We start from the raw sequence: 16,368 nt of genomic DNA, 5'->3' as shown, positions 1-16,368 counted from the left end.
AGGCTGCAAGAGGAGGGTCATCCGTGCTGATGGAACACCATCCACTTCCTCGAATTTGGTGTGTCACATTTTTAGGTCACCTAGACAGATTATAAATAACAGTACAAGTGGACCTGGAAACATGCCAGGTTCTGCCAGTATACTAGCTGAACTGGAGGGTCTATGAACATCTTTGGATTCTCCTTTCTTATAAAGGGCGATCTGTGAACCTAACAGGTAGACGGTTACAGTGATAAACACAGCATATGTAAGCAATACAAGTTTCAGTCTCTAAGTACAAATAGTCAGCAGTGCCTGAGGCCAGGCCGTGCACTGTTCACACTCAAGAGCAACCTTTGAAGGCTGAGAAAATTATACCTCAGTATTAATGCTAGACTTAGCTTCCACATGAGTACACCTGAGGAATATTGTTTGTAATTCTGAATTCACGGGTCACTGAAATGGCCAGAAGACATTTCTTGATATAAAAATGCTTCTACGTATGCCATGACTGAACAATATACAAACTTGGAAAACAATTCCAATATCAGAATGGACCACGATTTAGGGTCGATAAATGGATGAAATATAACAGTGGAATAAGTCACAAAATGTTCATATTGCTGCAAATATATATTGGCAGTACCATATGCCTGTTGAAAACAGAATCAAAGAACACTCTAGGAATATATATCAAGAAGACTCCAGGACAACACTCAGTGAACATTATCATGATCATAATAGAGCTTTACCTTTTTGCAATTGAGCAAATAGCAATATCTTCCCGAGTAGCAGCCTTGAATTAAAACTACCTAAGAGGGAAAGTTGATGGAATTTACACATGGACTCAGTATGCCAGGGACTCAACAAAGATTCTGAAATGCAGAATTGCCTATATTAACTAGCTCTGCAAATTATGTGCCAAAAACAAACATGTCTTCTCTTTCCTCCCAACTCCCCTCCTTACACTTTAAAAATCAGTTTTATTTCCCATGACATTTCCCATGACCTTCATCTCTTGTAAACAGATAGGCTGAAGTACAGACTTTGCCTTCTCTTTTCATATTCCACCCCTTCCTAATTCTAATGATCGATTTCTTGTCAATAACTAAGACTTGTTCTGTAAAGACACTGACGTCTCTGTGTTATTCACTACATAACCATAGTTTACTGGTCGGAGCCGTTTCTAACGCATCGTAATCAGTTGGATGGATTCCTTTCCGACTGACCTATTTTGATGGTGTCGGTCAGTAAGGAATCCGACCGGTCATTCCGACTGCCATCCAACGGGCTCGGAGAGCCCATCCGCCAGTTGGAATGACTTCACTAATCCCAAGGGCGGCTCCTTCTGCCTGAGGGATTACAATGTCCGATGCTGACAGCCTTTCTGTACCGGCCTGTCAGACACAGAAAGGCTGTTGGAAGTTGACTTTGGGGGCCCCCAGCAGGGCCCCCATCGGTGCACGGCCTCTATTTGGTGGCCGAGGGAGCACCTATGGTGCCCCCTGTTGATCCCTGCACCTGTGGCAGGCACTTTGAGATTTGATGAGGAATTTGACTGGTACATACACTATTCTACAGATATCTTCAGTTATGACATGCTCTAAAGCCGAATATGCTCACTCATAGAGACATACCTGAGTTTCGCCCTCTAGAAGCTAATTTAACAATGTGCTCCGTTCCCCTAACTGGAAAAGTATCATGTAAGTATAGAACATTAATCAATAAATCCCCTAACACAATGTATAAGCTACAAGAGAAATGCGTTGAAGATATTGGCTCACTGGAGGATGAGGAATGAATGTTTGCCCTATTGGCTTTGAGAGAGACGATAATCACTATTATACTATGCCTTATTATACAGCTTAAATATTTGCACAGAATTTACCTGACTCCTTCAAGTCTAGAAGGATCCAGGGCATGAGTGCCTATGATGTGGAGAGGAGGTAGATGAGTATTTTCATGATACATGGTTATGCCCGACTCTGAGACCCTTTAGGTAGGAAATATTTCAGATATTTAACTCCATACTTTTGAGACCGCTGCCTTTTACCCTCAGGACACATTTCTGACTATATTTGAATATGAGGTCTATATGAATACTGAAAAGGCACTCCTAAGACTAAGATTTACACTGGGGAAACGAGATATAGCACAAAATTGGAGGAAAAAGACTCTTAAAGTGGATATTGGAGACGAGGCATGGATAGATGCTGACTGCTGGAGGAGCCAATTTGAGAGGCCCATGTTTGTCCCCGTAAATACGGTACAATCTGGGGCGGCTGACAATTGTTTTTTGATGAACATATGGACAGTGACAGCTAAGATTATTAGTGTTTGAGTTCATATTAGAGGGGATCCGTATATAAAGATAGGTGTATATTGAATACATAGGCTGACTCCATACAATATCTGAAAATAACACAATAGTTCTGTGGATGTTTTCTGATTTTCTGATCATCGGATTCATTATGACTGTGTTCTCATGGCTTTGAAATGTGTTTTTCTTTTCTGATTGCACATGTATTGTAATATATTCTCAGCCTTGAAAAAGCTCCAGGCCTGCAAGCCTCAAAGGATGAAAAACATGTTGGCTGTTCCTGTAAAAAATACAAAATCTTTTCATCTACAAAAAACAAATCCTTCATAAAGAAAAGAACAACAATATAAAAAGTTCAGTTATGGTGTTGGGTTACTGAAAAATCCTTTTTTGCTACAGTTTTGAATATTTAAAGATGGGACAGTGGGCCTTACCCAATGCTCTCGGAGTATATAAGGCACCATGAATAATGTATTTTTGTCAGTTTAAGCTAATTAAGTATAGAAGCTATGAGCTTGGGTCTCTGTATACCCTTTCTTTAAGACTTGGATTCCTGTCTGACCAATCCATAGTCCATCTGCAGCAGCAAGGAAGGGGAGTGTTAGATTTGGGGGTCTCTAGTTGGCAGAGGTAGGTACCTTTGCGTCTAGTCAGGGTAAGGGGGTACACTCCTAAAATAACCCCTGCTCACTTTCATGTAGCTATAGGAATTATGGACTTCAGAAGGCATGTCTAACAGTGTGTCCTGCCCCTCGCTAAGGAACTGCCCCCACAACCCCGCTCCCCAATCCTTCTCAGGGACCCGGTGGGAAGACATGGCTACCTCATAGGCCTTGAACCACTGCCCAATATCATCATTTTTATTAAACTCTTTCACCACATCCTCAGGAATATACACTCTAGCTTCCACAGGCATTGATGGTGTGCTGCCACCAGAGGGAGTAATCTCTAAGCTCCTGGCTTTCAATTCCGACTCCCTCAAATTTTTATCATGATCCAACTGCATTCTCTTTTCTTCTAGGGTCAATTTCCTATTCTCTAACATCAGTTTGAGCTTGTCCAGCTCCATTCCATGCATCCTACATCTCTCCCTGTCCTCCAACTCCTCTGGGGACAGGCCTTTGGCAGAAACACTGTTACATACTGGGGAATTGCTCTCCTCCCCCCTGGACCAAATGGCCCACCCAGCTGCTCCTCTGCATTCTCAACCCCTTCCTCATTCTCAGGGGTACTCCTTGCTGTGACCCAGGCCCTCAGCGCCTTTTGGAACTTATCCTTCTTGGAGAGCCCGGTCACTGCAACCTTACATTTCTTGCAGAAGTGCTTCAGCTGCCTCACATTGTATCATTCCAGTTTCTCCTCTTCCCAATCAAACAGATGCTATGGATGCTGCTTTCTCCATGGTGGTTAAACTTTGCAGTTCGTTGCAAAAAATAGAAAATCCCAGAAATAACAATCTACCAAAAGTATGTGGTCGCGTTTTGGTTTGCACTCACTAGTAGTGTTCACCAATCACTGTATATGAGTCACAATGCAAGTCCAGAATCCTCACCGCTGACCACCAATGTTAGATTTGGGGGTCTCTAGTTGGCAGAGGTAGGTACCTTTGACAAATAGGGACCCTTGCGTTTAGTCAAGGTAAGGGGGTACACTCCTAAAATAACCCCTGCTCACACTCTTGGTAGCTTGGCACGAGCAGACAGGCTTATCTCAGAGGCAGGCTTGGATGGTTAGGCAAGAAAATACCTACTTTCTAAAAGTGGTATTTTCAAACACAGAATGTTAAAAACAACTTCACTAAAAGATGTATTTTATCATTCTGAGTTCAGGCATACTAAACTCGAATTTCTACCTGGTTCCCTGAGTCAGTAAGGATTATAAGATGTAATACTCAAACTGCCCATTCTGGCCTATGGGGAACAGGTAGCCTTGCAATAGTGAAAAACGAAAATGGCTGTAATTCACTATTAGGACATGCCACACACACCAGAGCATGTCCTACCTTATACTTACAATGCACCCTGCCCTTGGGCCTACCATAGGGGTGACTAATATGAAGAAAAGGGAAGGGTTGGGGACTGGCCAGTGAGTGCACTTGCCCAGTCAGCATGGCAGTACCAGACTGCACACAGGCTCTGCAATGGCAGACCTGAGACACACTTTTACAGGCTGCTTCTGTGGGTGGCACAACCAGTGCTACAAGCCCACTAGCAGCATTTGGATTACTAGCCCTGGGCACTCCTGGTGCACTGTACTAGGGTCTGACAAGTAAACCAAATCAGCCAATCATGGAATCACGAATCCATACATCAATTTAGAATAGGGAGCACTTGCACTGTGCACTGGCACTGGATAGCAGTGGCACAGTGCCCAAAGCATCTAACACCTTCAAAAATACCTGAGGCAACATCAAAAAATGGAAGGTAGACCCACTGCAAGTTGCCAGTTCTAAAATGGAGCCAGGGTCAAGAAGACGGTGGACAATTGGGTAGAAAGCGCAACATCTGAATTGTAAAGCTAAACGTAGATTCAATACGGTCTTCACGGGAGACCGGGTCAATTAATTTTGAGGAGAGGAAAGGCCAGTTAACAACTGTAAATGGCACACAAAAAAGAGACCTAATTAGAAGACGCACACAGTCAAGGAAAACCAACCTACACCATCCATTCTCAGGTACACTGACCACAGAAACCACTGTAATATGTTGTACTGAACATCTGATGTTTCCTGCTTTTAGTTATCGACTGTGGCCAGCCAGAAGACATAGAGAATGGAAAGGTGGCCTACGTGACAAAAGCTGGTGTCACTCAGTATAATGCAGAAATTCAGTATACTTGCAACGGAACTTACTACAGCATGAGAAAGAACAATAATGGTAAGGCAACATCTCAGCGTGTCTGATAATTTGTGGTAAGGATTTGAGAAGATCTTGAAAAACATGAGCCAACTCTAATTTTCCTATTGGTATTTCTTTTAAGAATTGTACATTTTCTGTAAGGGTGCTGCATGAGACTTATTGGGGAGGCAATAATAATTTTAGGGTATATTTTAATGCAAAATTAGTAGAATACACTAGTTTTTCATTAGTAGACCTGTCTTGTGCTCCTTAATAATTGTAAGCATAGAGTCTTGGCTCATTGAGTTAGGTATGAACATGTTTAATTGTTGTTTTGCTGAATACAAACCTGCCTCGTTTAACAGTTAGTAGAGAAAGAAGCTCACATTGTCCAGAATAGGCCTAGGCCTCTGTGCCAACCTTAGATTAGTGAGCGCCAGGGCCAAAGTTGATTGTAGGTGTGAGGTGTGGGACTGCTGCTACCATTATTGAAGGTGGGGAGGTATCTAGGTCAGGCCTGCCCTTTTTCTCTCCCCGATTACTGCTCAGGGAGATGGTTGACAGCCAGGTGCAGAAACCTCACACTTCATTGTACCCATGTCAGCACCAGTATTATCTGCTGTGAGAAACATCACTTTACACAGAGGCTGTGTCTGGAGAGCAGCCTGAAAATGCAATGTGAGAAGGTACCAACTGAAACCAACTCGGAAGCATGAGACAGATGGATCCACATCCCCTCTCTAGAAAATGAGTAGTTAAGTAGGTTCCAGACCACCCCACTATCTTCCAGCTCCACGTTGACCAATGAAGGGAGTGCTTCAAAGAATGTTTAAAGGATTGCTATATAACTAAGGCTGGGTTTGTCTAACAGCCAGTCACACAGAGGTGATGGGATATCACCTGAAGTCTGCACTTTCTGTTGGAGGAACAGTGGGTTTGCCTAGTGCTTAGAAGCCTGCCTGTTGGCAGAGGGAATGAGTCTACCTGGCCTGGCAGGAGGAGATACGGTCTTGAAAGAGAAACCCAGAGTGTTCCTAGCGAAGGGGATCCCCAGAGAAAGCAGACTGCTTGAGGGTGTGACCATGGAGGGCAAACTATGTTGCAAATGGGTCCCTGGGACTCCCTCCGTGATTTCATTGAAATGCACCTGAAAGATTGCCCAAAATGAACCATCTGTGTGTCCATTGATGATCGATGTGGTTCCCAATTTAGCACTGCTGCTGTTGACAGCACGAGAAGCCACAATGCTGCTGAGGCAGAGCAGAGCGACTTACATGGGCTGTAACTGCCCGACGCACACATTGACCCAAAAGAGGTCCAGTGACTCCAAAGAGGCTTGCAACTTCCTTGACGTGGTTTGTCTCCAGTGACTCCAAAGAGGCTTGCAACTTCCTTGACGTGGTTTGTCTCCAGTGACTCCAAAGAGGCTTGCAACTTCCTTGACGTGGTTTGTCTCCAGTGACTCCAAAGAGGCTTGCAACTTCCTTGACATGTGGTTTGTCTCCAGTGACTCCAAAGAGGCTTGCAACTTCCTTGACATGTGGTTTGTCTCCAGTGACTCCAAAGAGGCTTGCAACTTCCTTGACATGTGGTTTGTCTCCAGTGACTCCAAAGAGGCTTGCAACTTCCTTGACGTGGTTTGTCTCCAGTGACTCCAAAGAGGCTTGCAACTTCCTTGACGTGGTTTGTCTCCAGTGACTCCAAAGAGGCTTGCAACTTCCTTGACGTGGTTTGTCTCCAGTGACTCCAAAGAGGCTTGCAACTTCCTTGACATGTGGTTTGTCTCCAGTGACTCCAAAGAGGCTTGCAACTTCCTTGACATGTGGTTTGTCTCCAGTGACTCCAAAGAGGCTTGCAACTTCCTTGACGTGGTTTGTCTCCAGTGACTCCAAAGAGGCTTGCAACTTCCTTGACGTGGTTTGTCTCCAGTGACTCCAAAGAGGCTTGCAACTTCCTTGACATGTGGTTTGTCTCCAGTGACTCCAAAGAGGCTTGCAACTTCCTTGACGTGGTTTGTCTCCAGTGACTCCAAAGAGGCTTGCAACTTCCTTGACGTGGTTTGTCTCCAGTGACTCCAAAGAGGCTTGCAACTTCCTTGACATGTGGTTTGTCTCTAGTGACTCCAAAGAGGCTTGCAACTTCCTTGACATGTGGTTTGTCTCCAGTGACTCCAAAGAGGCTTGCAACTTCCTTGACATGTGGTTTGTCTCCAGTGACTCCAAAGAGGCTTGCAACTTCCTTGACGTGGTTTGTCTCCAGTGACTCCAAAGAGGCTTGCAACTTCCTTGACGTGGTTTGTCTCCAGTGACTCCAAAGAGGCTTGCAACTTCCTTGACATGTGGTTTGTCTCCAGTGACTCCAAAGAGGCTTGCAACTTCCTTGACGTGTGGTTTGTCTCCAGTGACTCCAAAGAGGCTTGCAACTTCCTTGACGTGTGGTTTGTCTCCAGTGACTCCAAAGAGTGTTGCAACTACCTTGACGTGGGATTCATATGCACAGCCCCCGAAGGGGTTTGCAACGGCCTTGCTGATGAATCCCGGAGGAGGGCAGCAAGTACTGAAGGCGCCAAGACCTCTAAGCTAGTGCCTGCTAAGCTGCATTTCCTTTTCCCATGGGGAGGCTGCGCATCTCGAGGACGCGGGTAGCGGTCATCCTCTCTGGCAGAGTTTAATATATTCACCTTGGGAGGCCGCACTGCAAACATTTGTATGAGTCACACACGCAGTAATAGCTTACCTTGATCTCAGTGGAAGCCAGTGTACAAACGTGGGTCTTTGCAGCTTAAAAGAACACTCTTTAAGAATGTGTAAATGATAATAGCGACCTGCCCAAATTCTGCACGGGAGAATCCAATCTCAGCCTATACAAACTCAGAGCAGCGATACAATGTGCAATCTATGTGAAAAGCTGGCATACTCCCTCCTACCTCTTAGCAACAAAAGAATATTTAATTTTAGTCATCATAGTTTTTATTTCAGTAAAGAAATATGCAGCCCAGAGAACGTTCTTTTAAAGTTTGATTTTCAAACTGGCAATACTAGGTGTAGAGAAAGAGTTTCAATACGGATACAGCAGACCACATTTGGAAAAACTCGTGGTGCTTTGTAATATTAACCAACTTTTTCTCCTGGAAATATTCAATACCGAAGATTTTAAAATACTTGTGCCCAATGTACAAAGATACTGATGCGCACCAACCTTTTGAGATAGGTCTCTGATTTTGAAACGCAGCTTATGTACTAATAAGTCGCACTGCACAATCTCCGGTCTCAGTGGGTCGCAGAGCATGTTGCTATTAGCAACCCCCGGTGATTAGCTATAAACACCGGGATGGGGACCTGCAATGAAGCGCGGACCACCTTCCCTGGGTTTGTGCGGCCGAATGAGAAGCGGCCAGTGTTCCACAAGAGAGCCAGTACTGCTTTTCTTTTTTTTAAAGATTCATTTTTCGGAAAAGATGGGGGTGAGCATGCTCTTGTCCAAAGCTGCTAAAAATTCACAAAGTTACAAAGGGGAAGATGTTGCAATGTGAGGCTCCCTTCTTTGAGAATCGCCTACCTTTTCCTTCAAGGTGTTTGTAACCGCAATTGCAATTTCACTCCCTCCCCCTAGTTGCCATTAGGAATGGATTTAGTACATTGAAAAATCCCCTTTGCGGTCCCAAACACTGCGATATTGCAAACTTCGGGGTTTGGAACTACAAAAGGACTTTGTACACCTGGCACCCAAGGTATTACATAAAGTGAGCACACAACCTGTTAATTTAAGGCATGGTCCTTGCTACAGTTTTTGGGCTTAGTTGTATCTTAAATAGTTGAAGAAGTGGAGTAGAGGCCTTTTACCACCTTATTCAGTGGTAAATGGTTATGTGTGTCTGGAACTTTAAAGGAAAGTACTGCTTTTGCCAGATGTCTTTGACATCTCCAGACCCGCCAATTCACACGCCATGTGACACATGCTTTAGCACCTTATCACACAGAGACCTGGTGAAGAGGTACTATCACACAGTGAGCTGGAATCCTTCTCATAGAATAGGTTTCAAGCTCAGGTGAGAATGCTTTGCAAGGCGAGGCTCCATTCAAAACCTTCCCAGGACATGGGCGGTGGCTCCAGATGGGAGACATTGTTTACATCGAATGCGCTACAATGCATTCCGCTACAATGCATTCCATTACAATGCAGTTGTTACAACGACTGTGTTGCTACAACGCAAACCATGACATCGCAAGTCATTACAACGACTTGCTGTAGGGGGCAGAAGGTGTTGGATCTACAACCCAACACCTTCCCTGTTGTTGCACAAACTGGAGTAGGAATAGTAAATCATACTATTCCTAAGCCCAGCGCACCCCCTACAGCAAGTCGTTGTAATGAGTTTGATGTAATGGTTTGCGTTGTAATGGAATGCATTGTAGCGCATTCGATGTAAACACATATATTCCTCCAGATAAGTAATACTTAATGTAAGGGACAGGAGGGTTGTGTTTAGGCAGAGCAGGATGTCCAAAGCCCCATTTACTGAGCCCCCACCCCCCTTGCCAAGGTCCTGCCTCCTTCTCTGTACAATCGTACTGTGAATATTAAAGTTGGAAGGTCTGCGTTTCTGAGAGTAGAACAGAACGCAATAACATAACACAAAATGGAGCACAGAAAACAACCACAGTGAACCACAATATGCAATTTAATTATTCAACACAAACACATAGCAGCACAAAAACAACACATCACCAGCACAGTAAAATAAAACACAGCAAATATGCACAAATATACTTGTTATGCATGGCTCTGGTAGAGAGCCTCTAGTGTGAATAACTGGATTCTAAATCTAGTAATTCACTGGTATGAAGTAACAATAGCTGTTAACCAGCTGCGGCCTGTGCAGGTAAGAGCGGTGGGGCAGTGGGGCCGGGTGGGGGGGGGGAGGTGGGGGGGGGTATTTTTGACAAACGGCGACAAGGGAAAATTAATTATTTATAGAATTTCCCCTCATCATCGTCTGTCAATATCCCCACCCCCACCTGGCCATATCGCCCCACCGCTCTTGCCTGTATGGGCTGCAGCTGCTGTAAACAAAGCTGTTACCCACTGTTGCTACATCATGAAGGAATTCTAGGTTGCTCTTGTTGTGCTCTCTGAGAGCCCGTCAGAACCGAAAAGCAAGGAGCACAGGTTCTTGAGCAGAGGGAAGGGACAGCACGGAGAGTGGTGGGCCTGGGTGGCAGGAGGCTAGGCATTGCTTATTTTGTATTTGGTACAGGGAGTAGAGGCAATGTTATGTATAGCTTCCTCATTACTCCTTTGTCTTTGTGCAGCAGGAGTTCAAAGCATGGGCAGATGATTTTGGTGGGCAATGCTAACATAATTATAGCTGGTAAAAAGTGAATAATGTGGATGTTTTTAACCTCAAGGTTCAGTGTCTATTTGATGTCACTCAGAACTCCGTGGTGTAAAACATCCTCGTAACACACTGGTACCCATCTATATAATTCTTGTTAGCACACACTACCACCTCACAATTCTGCGTTCATAATACGTTGGATGATGTTTGCACCAAGCAGTTCTTTACTCAACACCCAGAACATGTAATAGCGCCAACCAAAAATCTTTTATGATCTGGCACTGGAAGCTTACTGAGTCTGCTCACACATGCAGGGAGCTCCAAATAATCATTTATAAAGGTTCAGGAGTTAATTAAACTCAAATTTATAGATTCAAAATTGGTTTATAATGACTTGTTTTATGCACTTAAGCCATTTCTAAGCGCTGTACATAACAAATGTAACTGTTATCCAATGTGGGATACTTATTAGTTCCATCACATCTAGAAACATTGTATTACTTTTGGTGACCTTGCCACCCCAGCATGTCTGTCTACTAGTCCTCTAATGTATACTATGATACTTCAATGACTTGAACACCCTCTGCATGCCACCATGACCTTCTGGTTTACCAGGGCATACACCACGGTCCCCTTCTTCAACCTACAGCTCGTCTAATGTCACCTGTCCCTAAATGCATGGTGTCTCAACCTTCTGTGTGTGAGTCATCCCATCCATATGTTAATCATTCATGTTTCTGCCTTACCTATTTCCAGGCATTTACCGTTGTGGAACAGCAGGTGTATGGGAGAGCACCACAGGAGAAAGGACGCTCCCCGTCTGTGACCCTGGTAATGTATCCATTTGAAGATATATATATATATATATATATATCTATATATATATAGATATATATATATATATATACACACACACACACAATTCGTTCATTCAATGTGGGGTGAATAAAACATAGACACTAACAATGCTCTGATGTTAAAGACCATGTTTGCATTGTGGTTTTGAACACTACTGACATCTTTTTGATTCCAGAAGAGCTAGGAAGCAGTTTTCATCTTCCATAGGGTTCAAAAGTATTTTCAGGAGAATACCTTGTTTGTTATTATGATGACTTCTAAAGTCTTATTTCTCTCACGAAGTAGAAGAGTCCAACATAGCCAAACCTGCATTTTAGCTAGTGTCCTTGACAGCATATTATAACACAATAATGGCCTGTTGTCCTTGTGTTGGGAGTGTCTAGGGGGAAATAACAGAAGCAATCCAGATGATTCTGTTTATAAAAAAGGAGGATTTTGTGTCTCCTGCTAAAGATAGCAAATCCAAGAATTGGATGAGGTGGGCTCACTCATGTAATATGACATGCTCCATCATAGGCCTCCTCGTCCCACCCTGGTAAGGTGATACTACCAGGGCGGACTCGACCTCAGGTTGGGCTATCCAGAGGGAGTTCTTACATAATTTTTTTTCTGGATAGCATTGGTCCAGTTGCTAACTAAAAGTACTTCAGGGTATACCACAAAAGTATTCCTTTATTTTGTGGTATCCTAGGTGTGATTACAAAATACTGTTGGGTAATGGCGGGATATAGGTGTGGATACTATGATTATTGTATACTTCTGGGTTCAACCAACATGTTTCTGCCCTTTTCTAAAAGCCTAAAAGGTCTTGGGCTTTCATTGGAGTTAATACCTACCTCCCTAGCCCTAACAGGAAGTAAAGGTAAGAAGTTTGTTAATAAAAGCAGAAAGGACCTACCTACATCTGTATTTGATACCTAGTTACTGGTGGCATTTTGCCTCATGGTCTGTTAAGGAGGGGACCTCCTATAGTCACATATTCGTCAAGGAGAAATGCCCGCATGGATCCTATCCATCCCCTACCAACAGCTGTCTGGCAGCATATTCTCTTTAGCAAATTAGGTTAACTGCAGGTTTAAAACTTATTTTAAAAAACAATAAGGGTGCAAAATACATAGGAGTCTATTTTAGGGTTTGATGGGAGCGGGGCCTTTTCCAAGAGCTCCGTGGCAAGTCAGGGGTTCCTTGGCTCAGATTCTGTCAATCTGAGCAATTTCCTACTGATGTCCATTGACTTAACCATGCTGTTGGACCCCAAACTGAGCACCAAGTTCACCCCATTGACATTTCACCCTCTGAGTAGCAAAGTCAAGTAGCCGAGGGCTTACTCAAGTAAGTGGTTGAGAGACTCATTGTGTAACTGTCATCAGGTGACAAATAATTCCTCACTATCCAGCCAGTACTTTGTTTGTAATTTTACAAAAAGAAAAGTACTTTAATACTCTTACACAGAATAAATCACTGTACATAGTATAACAGAAGGTGATTATTCGGGTACAAATGGGAGCAGTACCTTGATATGCTCTATGTCAATTTTGTATTGTAAGATGTGTTTACCCTTGGCCCTGTGCATGGGGGTATCAAAGTGCCTTAATGAGGTAGGGCCTGTTGCTTTGGTCACTCATGGTCACAATTGGATAATAATTGGTGCCACGGGCTAGTGCATGTTTTCCCTCACTTTGAGGAGCAATGTCACAGTACTGTTCTGGTGGTGAAAGTCCTGTGGCGCACTGCTGTCAGTGGAGGCCACACCCCTTTAGTGGTATGCATCCGGCACAGACCAACAAGTGGAGATGCTGCGAAAATGACCTCAGCCGACAGAGTCTGTGCTTCACATGAGCACACTACCCACGACCTCAGGTGAGTCACAGCAGCAATAGTGCCGTAGGAGGTGCATGGGTGATTGCAGAGCTCACAGTCATAGGGACCTTGCTGTTTAGGTCTTCCTCTTGTCCATTCTCAAACCCCTCTCACAAACAAGCAGGTGTTCCTGATGGGCCCTAAGACATCCTTGGACTCCTTTCAGCACTATGAGTCTTCTTAAAAATTCAGTGCTTCTGTACTATTGACACAAGACCGCTAATGGGAATTGTTGGACTTGGCCCTTCTGGCAGGTTCACCCCTAAACTTTTTGTGATTATCTTAGCTTTTTCCCTATGGAGTGTTAGTGGTTTTAGACCCCTAGGCACTTTAACACTGTGTCCCAGTGTAAAGTGCGTGAGCTCTGTGTCCCATTGAATGAGACTGACCTGCCCTCCCATAGGAATGCATGGGGAATGTGTGTGTCCATGGTAGTTCCTGGTGCGTGGGGAGTGCAGGGTCGAGTTTGGTATGTGCGAACTCGTGAGATTGAATGCTGCGCGATGATGTGTGCGGCGTTACTGTGTCTAGTGTGGAAGTGCCACTTCTAGACGCTGGCCTAAATGTGAAGTGACTGTCTGGCTTGTGATTGGCTGGTGTGCCTGGCTCCAGGGGTCAGGATGGGTCTGCCCCAGTGGTGAGTGGAGAGATCTGCATGTTGATGAGTGGGAGGAGTACACCTGGGACCTGAATAGGGCTGGGCTTTCCCCCACACAATGCTGGCTCTGCCCCCTGTGGTGCGACTGATTACCCTGGCCTGTTCTGTGAATAGGGAGAGGGGCTGAGCAAAACAAAGTGCTCCAGAACCAGTTGCATCTGGTTCGCCCCTTCCCTGCACCTTGAGACAAAGGAAACCTGTGTATAAAAAGGGGCTGTGACCCCATGTAAAGTGTTCTCTCTGGTTCCTAATTTGAGGGCGGCCTGCTGCTGCTGGGCGCCAGGAGGAACGGCCACTGGGGACTGCCTCCCTGCTGGAGGGCCCTGTGAGATGGCCCCTGGGCCCAGCCTTTACCCCCCCTTCATCCTAAAAAAAGGACTTTCCCTGGACCTTGCCTTTATTGGAAAGAGCGCTCTCCCTCTATTGCTGGGGAGAGCTTTTCATGTTTTCCTGGAACTGTGTACTGCAGCGCCTGGGGAGCGCTATATCTTTATTTGCGGAAGATCGCTCTATTTTTTTTGTGCAAAGAGGAGAGGGTTACCGGCAACCCGCTGCCGCAGAAGCGACTTTTGAGGGAATCCCGAGCGTAGGGATCCCTCCCCCCCCAGCGCTGCTGATCGAGCGGGAGCCCACCCCGCATTGCAGTGCACGTTGGCGGGTGCCCACCCCGCATTTGTGTTTATCTTAAAACGGGAGCCTACTCCGTATTGACCTCACCGCCGCCAACCAGGAAGCCAGGCAACCCACGCCGAGACGTGGGCGGGGCTTGGCCCGGCGAGAAGGAAGTTCCGGCCATCGGGCCGGGAAACGGAAGAAGCCAGCCGAGTACAGTGGAGCTCCCCTGTGGGAAGGAGAGCCCTGCGCTGCCCAACGAGACAAGCAGGAGGCAGATGGGAGCCCACCCCGCGCTCCTGTGACCGCCGACCAGGTGAGGAAGGGGCCCGGGGGTGGGAGAGAGCCGAGGCACGTTTCCAGTGCCTGACCCCCACTCACGGGGACCCAGAGAAAGCTGTTGGTGCGCTCCCAGTAAGAAAGGGGGGGGCTGAATGCACTACAGTGGTGGTGCCGCTCGGGGCACCTCTTCGGTGCCGGTGACATTTTCTAAGCTGCGCCGCAGAAGCGGGCAGCTGCAACGTGTTGGGGCAGTTCTTTGTTGAAGTCCCGGAGTGGGACTCGGGGGGCATTCCTTCGTGAGGCACAGTGGTGCCAGGTCCCATTCCAGCTGTACCACGAGAGAAAGCGGGACACTAACTGGGGGGGCATTTACTTCGGAGGACCGTGGCACCGTGAATGCCCATACCCACCTTGGTTTCCACAGCTGCCCAGCAATTAGTGGGCAGCTGCCTCTTTTAGGCTTGAGTGGTTGGCGCACCTTTGCTTGGCTGGTTTTGTTAGTCAGCCCAGACATTCTGGACAAAGGGCGTTTGAGCCCCTGAAAGGCCAAGTTGGCCTGGGGACAGTTTTCCGGTATTGTGCCCTCATCTAGGGTACATGGTTATTTTTACATGTGTACTTGTGCGCCATGTGTATTGCCTTTATGCTTATTTCTATTTCTAAAGGTGTCTATGCGTAGGAGATTGTTTCCCTAGTATAGGTTATGCTAGTGAGTTCAGGGTCCCCTGCGTGATATATGCCTAAGGTGTTTAGGATTGCGTAGGGTGTACTTACCTTTTACCAGTGGTTACTGGTTGTGCGCTACATTTATTATTTGTTCTACATTTCTACATTTACAATCTGGTGATTTGTGCTGATTCTGACAGTGGTCCTTGTGGCCCTGTCTTGTGTAAATAGTCCCCTGTAAATTCCGCCCAGTGCCAGTTGGCACAGTGTAAATTGTGTGAAAATTATCTAATGTGTTTATTATAATAGAAAGGCTATTTGTATATATATCCTTGTGTGGAGTTTCTTTTGTGGTGGGCCTTGGGTGTTGTTGCTGGGTGCGCGCGCAAACGCTTTACACATTGCCTCCGGGATAAGCCTGACTGCTTGTGCCAAGCTACCAAGGGGGTGAGCAGGGGTTATCTTTGGCATGTAACTCCCCAGCCCTGACTTAGAGTGGTGGTTTCTGCCTGGCTTTGGCACAAGCCCTAGCCAACCAGAAATCCCATTTCTAACAGGAATTCTCTATGGTATTAATTTCAGGACGCCCTCAGCCAGTGTCGATGCCACCTCTACAAGGAGACACATCCAGGCCTCGTGACCTCACTTGCATCCAGCACTTAGCCAGACATTGAAGAGGTATAGGAAAGATTACCCAAAGGTCATTCAGATGCCCCCCTGCATCCAACAGTCCAAACAATGTGGCGGTAGGGGGACAATTATCTGAAAGGTACTCTGCCCTCTACTACCTTCCAGTATTTAGGCAGACTCAGCACCAAATGAATCAATGTAGAGATGAATGACGAGCAGCTGCTAGGCTCTGTGCCACCCTCACTTCCCAACCCCCCCAGTAGCTTGCCTACAGAAAGGAGATACTAGGCGAGAAAGTTCTGTTCCAAAGAGGAAGATACAAAATAGA

The 16,368-nt window shown here is 45.7% G+C and overlaps 1 protein-coding gene across 2 annotated transcripts in view; it reads left to right on the top strand.

The window, feature by feature from the left end:
• Window positions 1-16,368, top strand: part of MASP2 (MBL associated serine protease 2) — a 199,679-nt gene that overhangs the window by 150,375 nt on the left and 32,936 nt on the right. For both annotated transcript variants that reach the window (XM_085609864.1, XM_085609865.1), the window contains exons 9-10: window positions 5,038-5,175; window positions 11,231-11,305. In XM_085609864.1, the coding sequence (XP_085465990.1) occupies window positions 5,038-5,175; window positions 11,231-11,305 (213 nt within the window). The remainder of the gene's footprint in view (window positions 1-5,037; window positions 5,176-11,230; window positions 11,306-16,368) is intronic.

Source organism: Triturus cristatus, chromosome 1_2 (genome assembly GCF_964204655.1).
Source record: "Triturus cristatus chromosome 1_2, aTriCri1.1, whole genome shotgun sequence".
NCBI lineage: Eukaryota > Metazoa > Chordata > Amphibia > Caudata > Salamandridae > Triturus > Triturus cristatus.
Note: the sequence above shows the minus strand (reverse complement) of the source record. Positions and strands in the feature narration are given on the sequence as shown.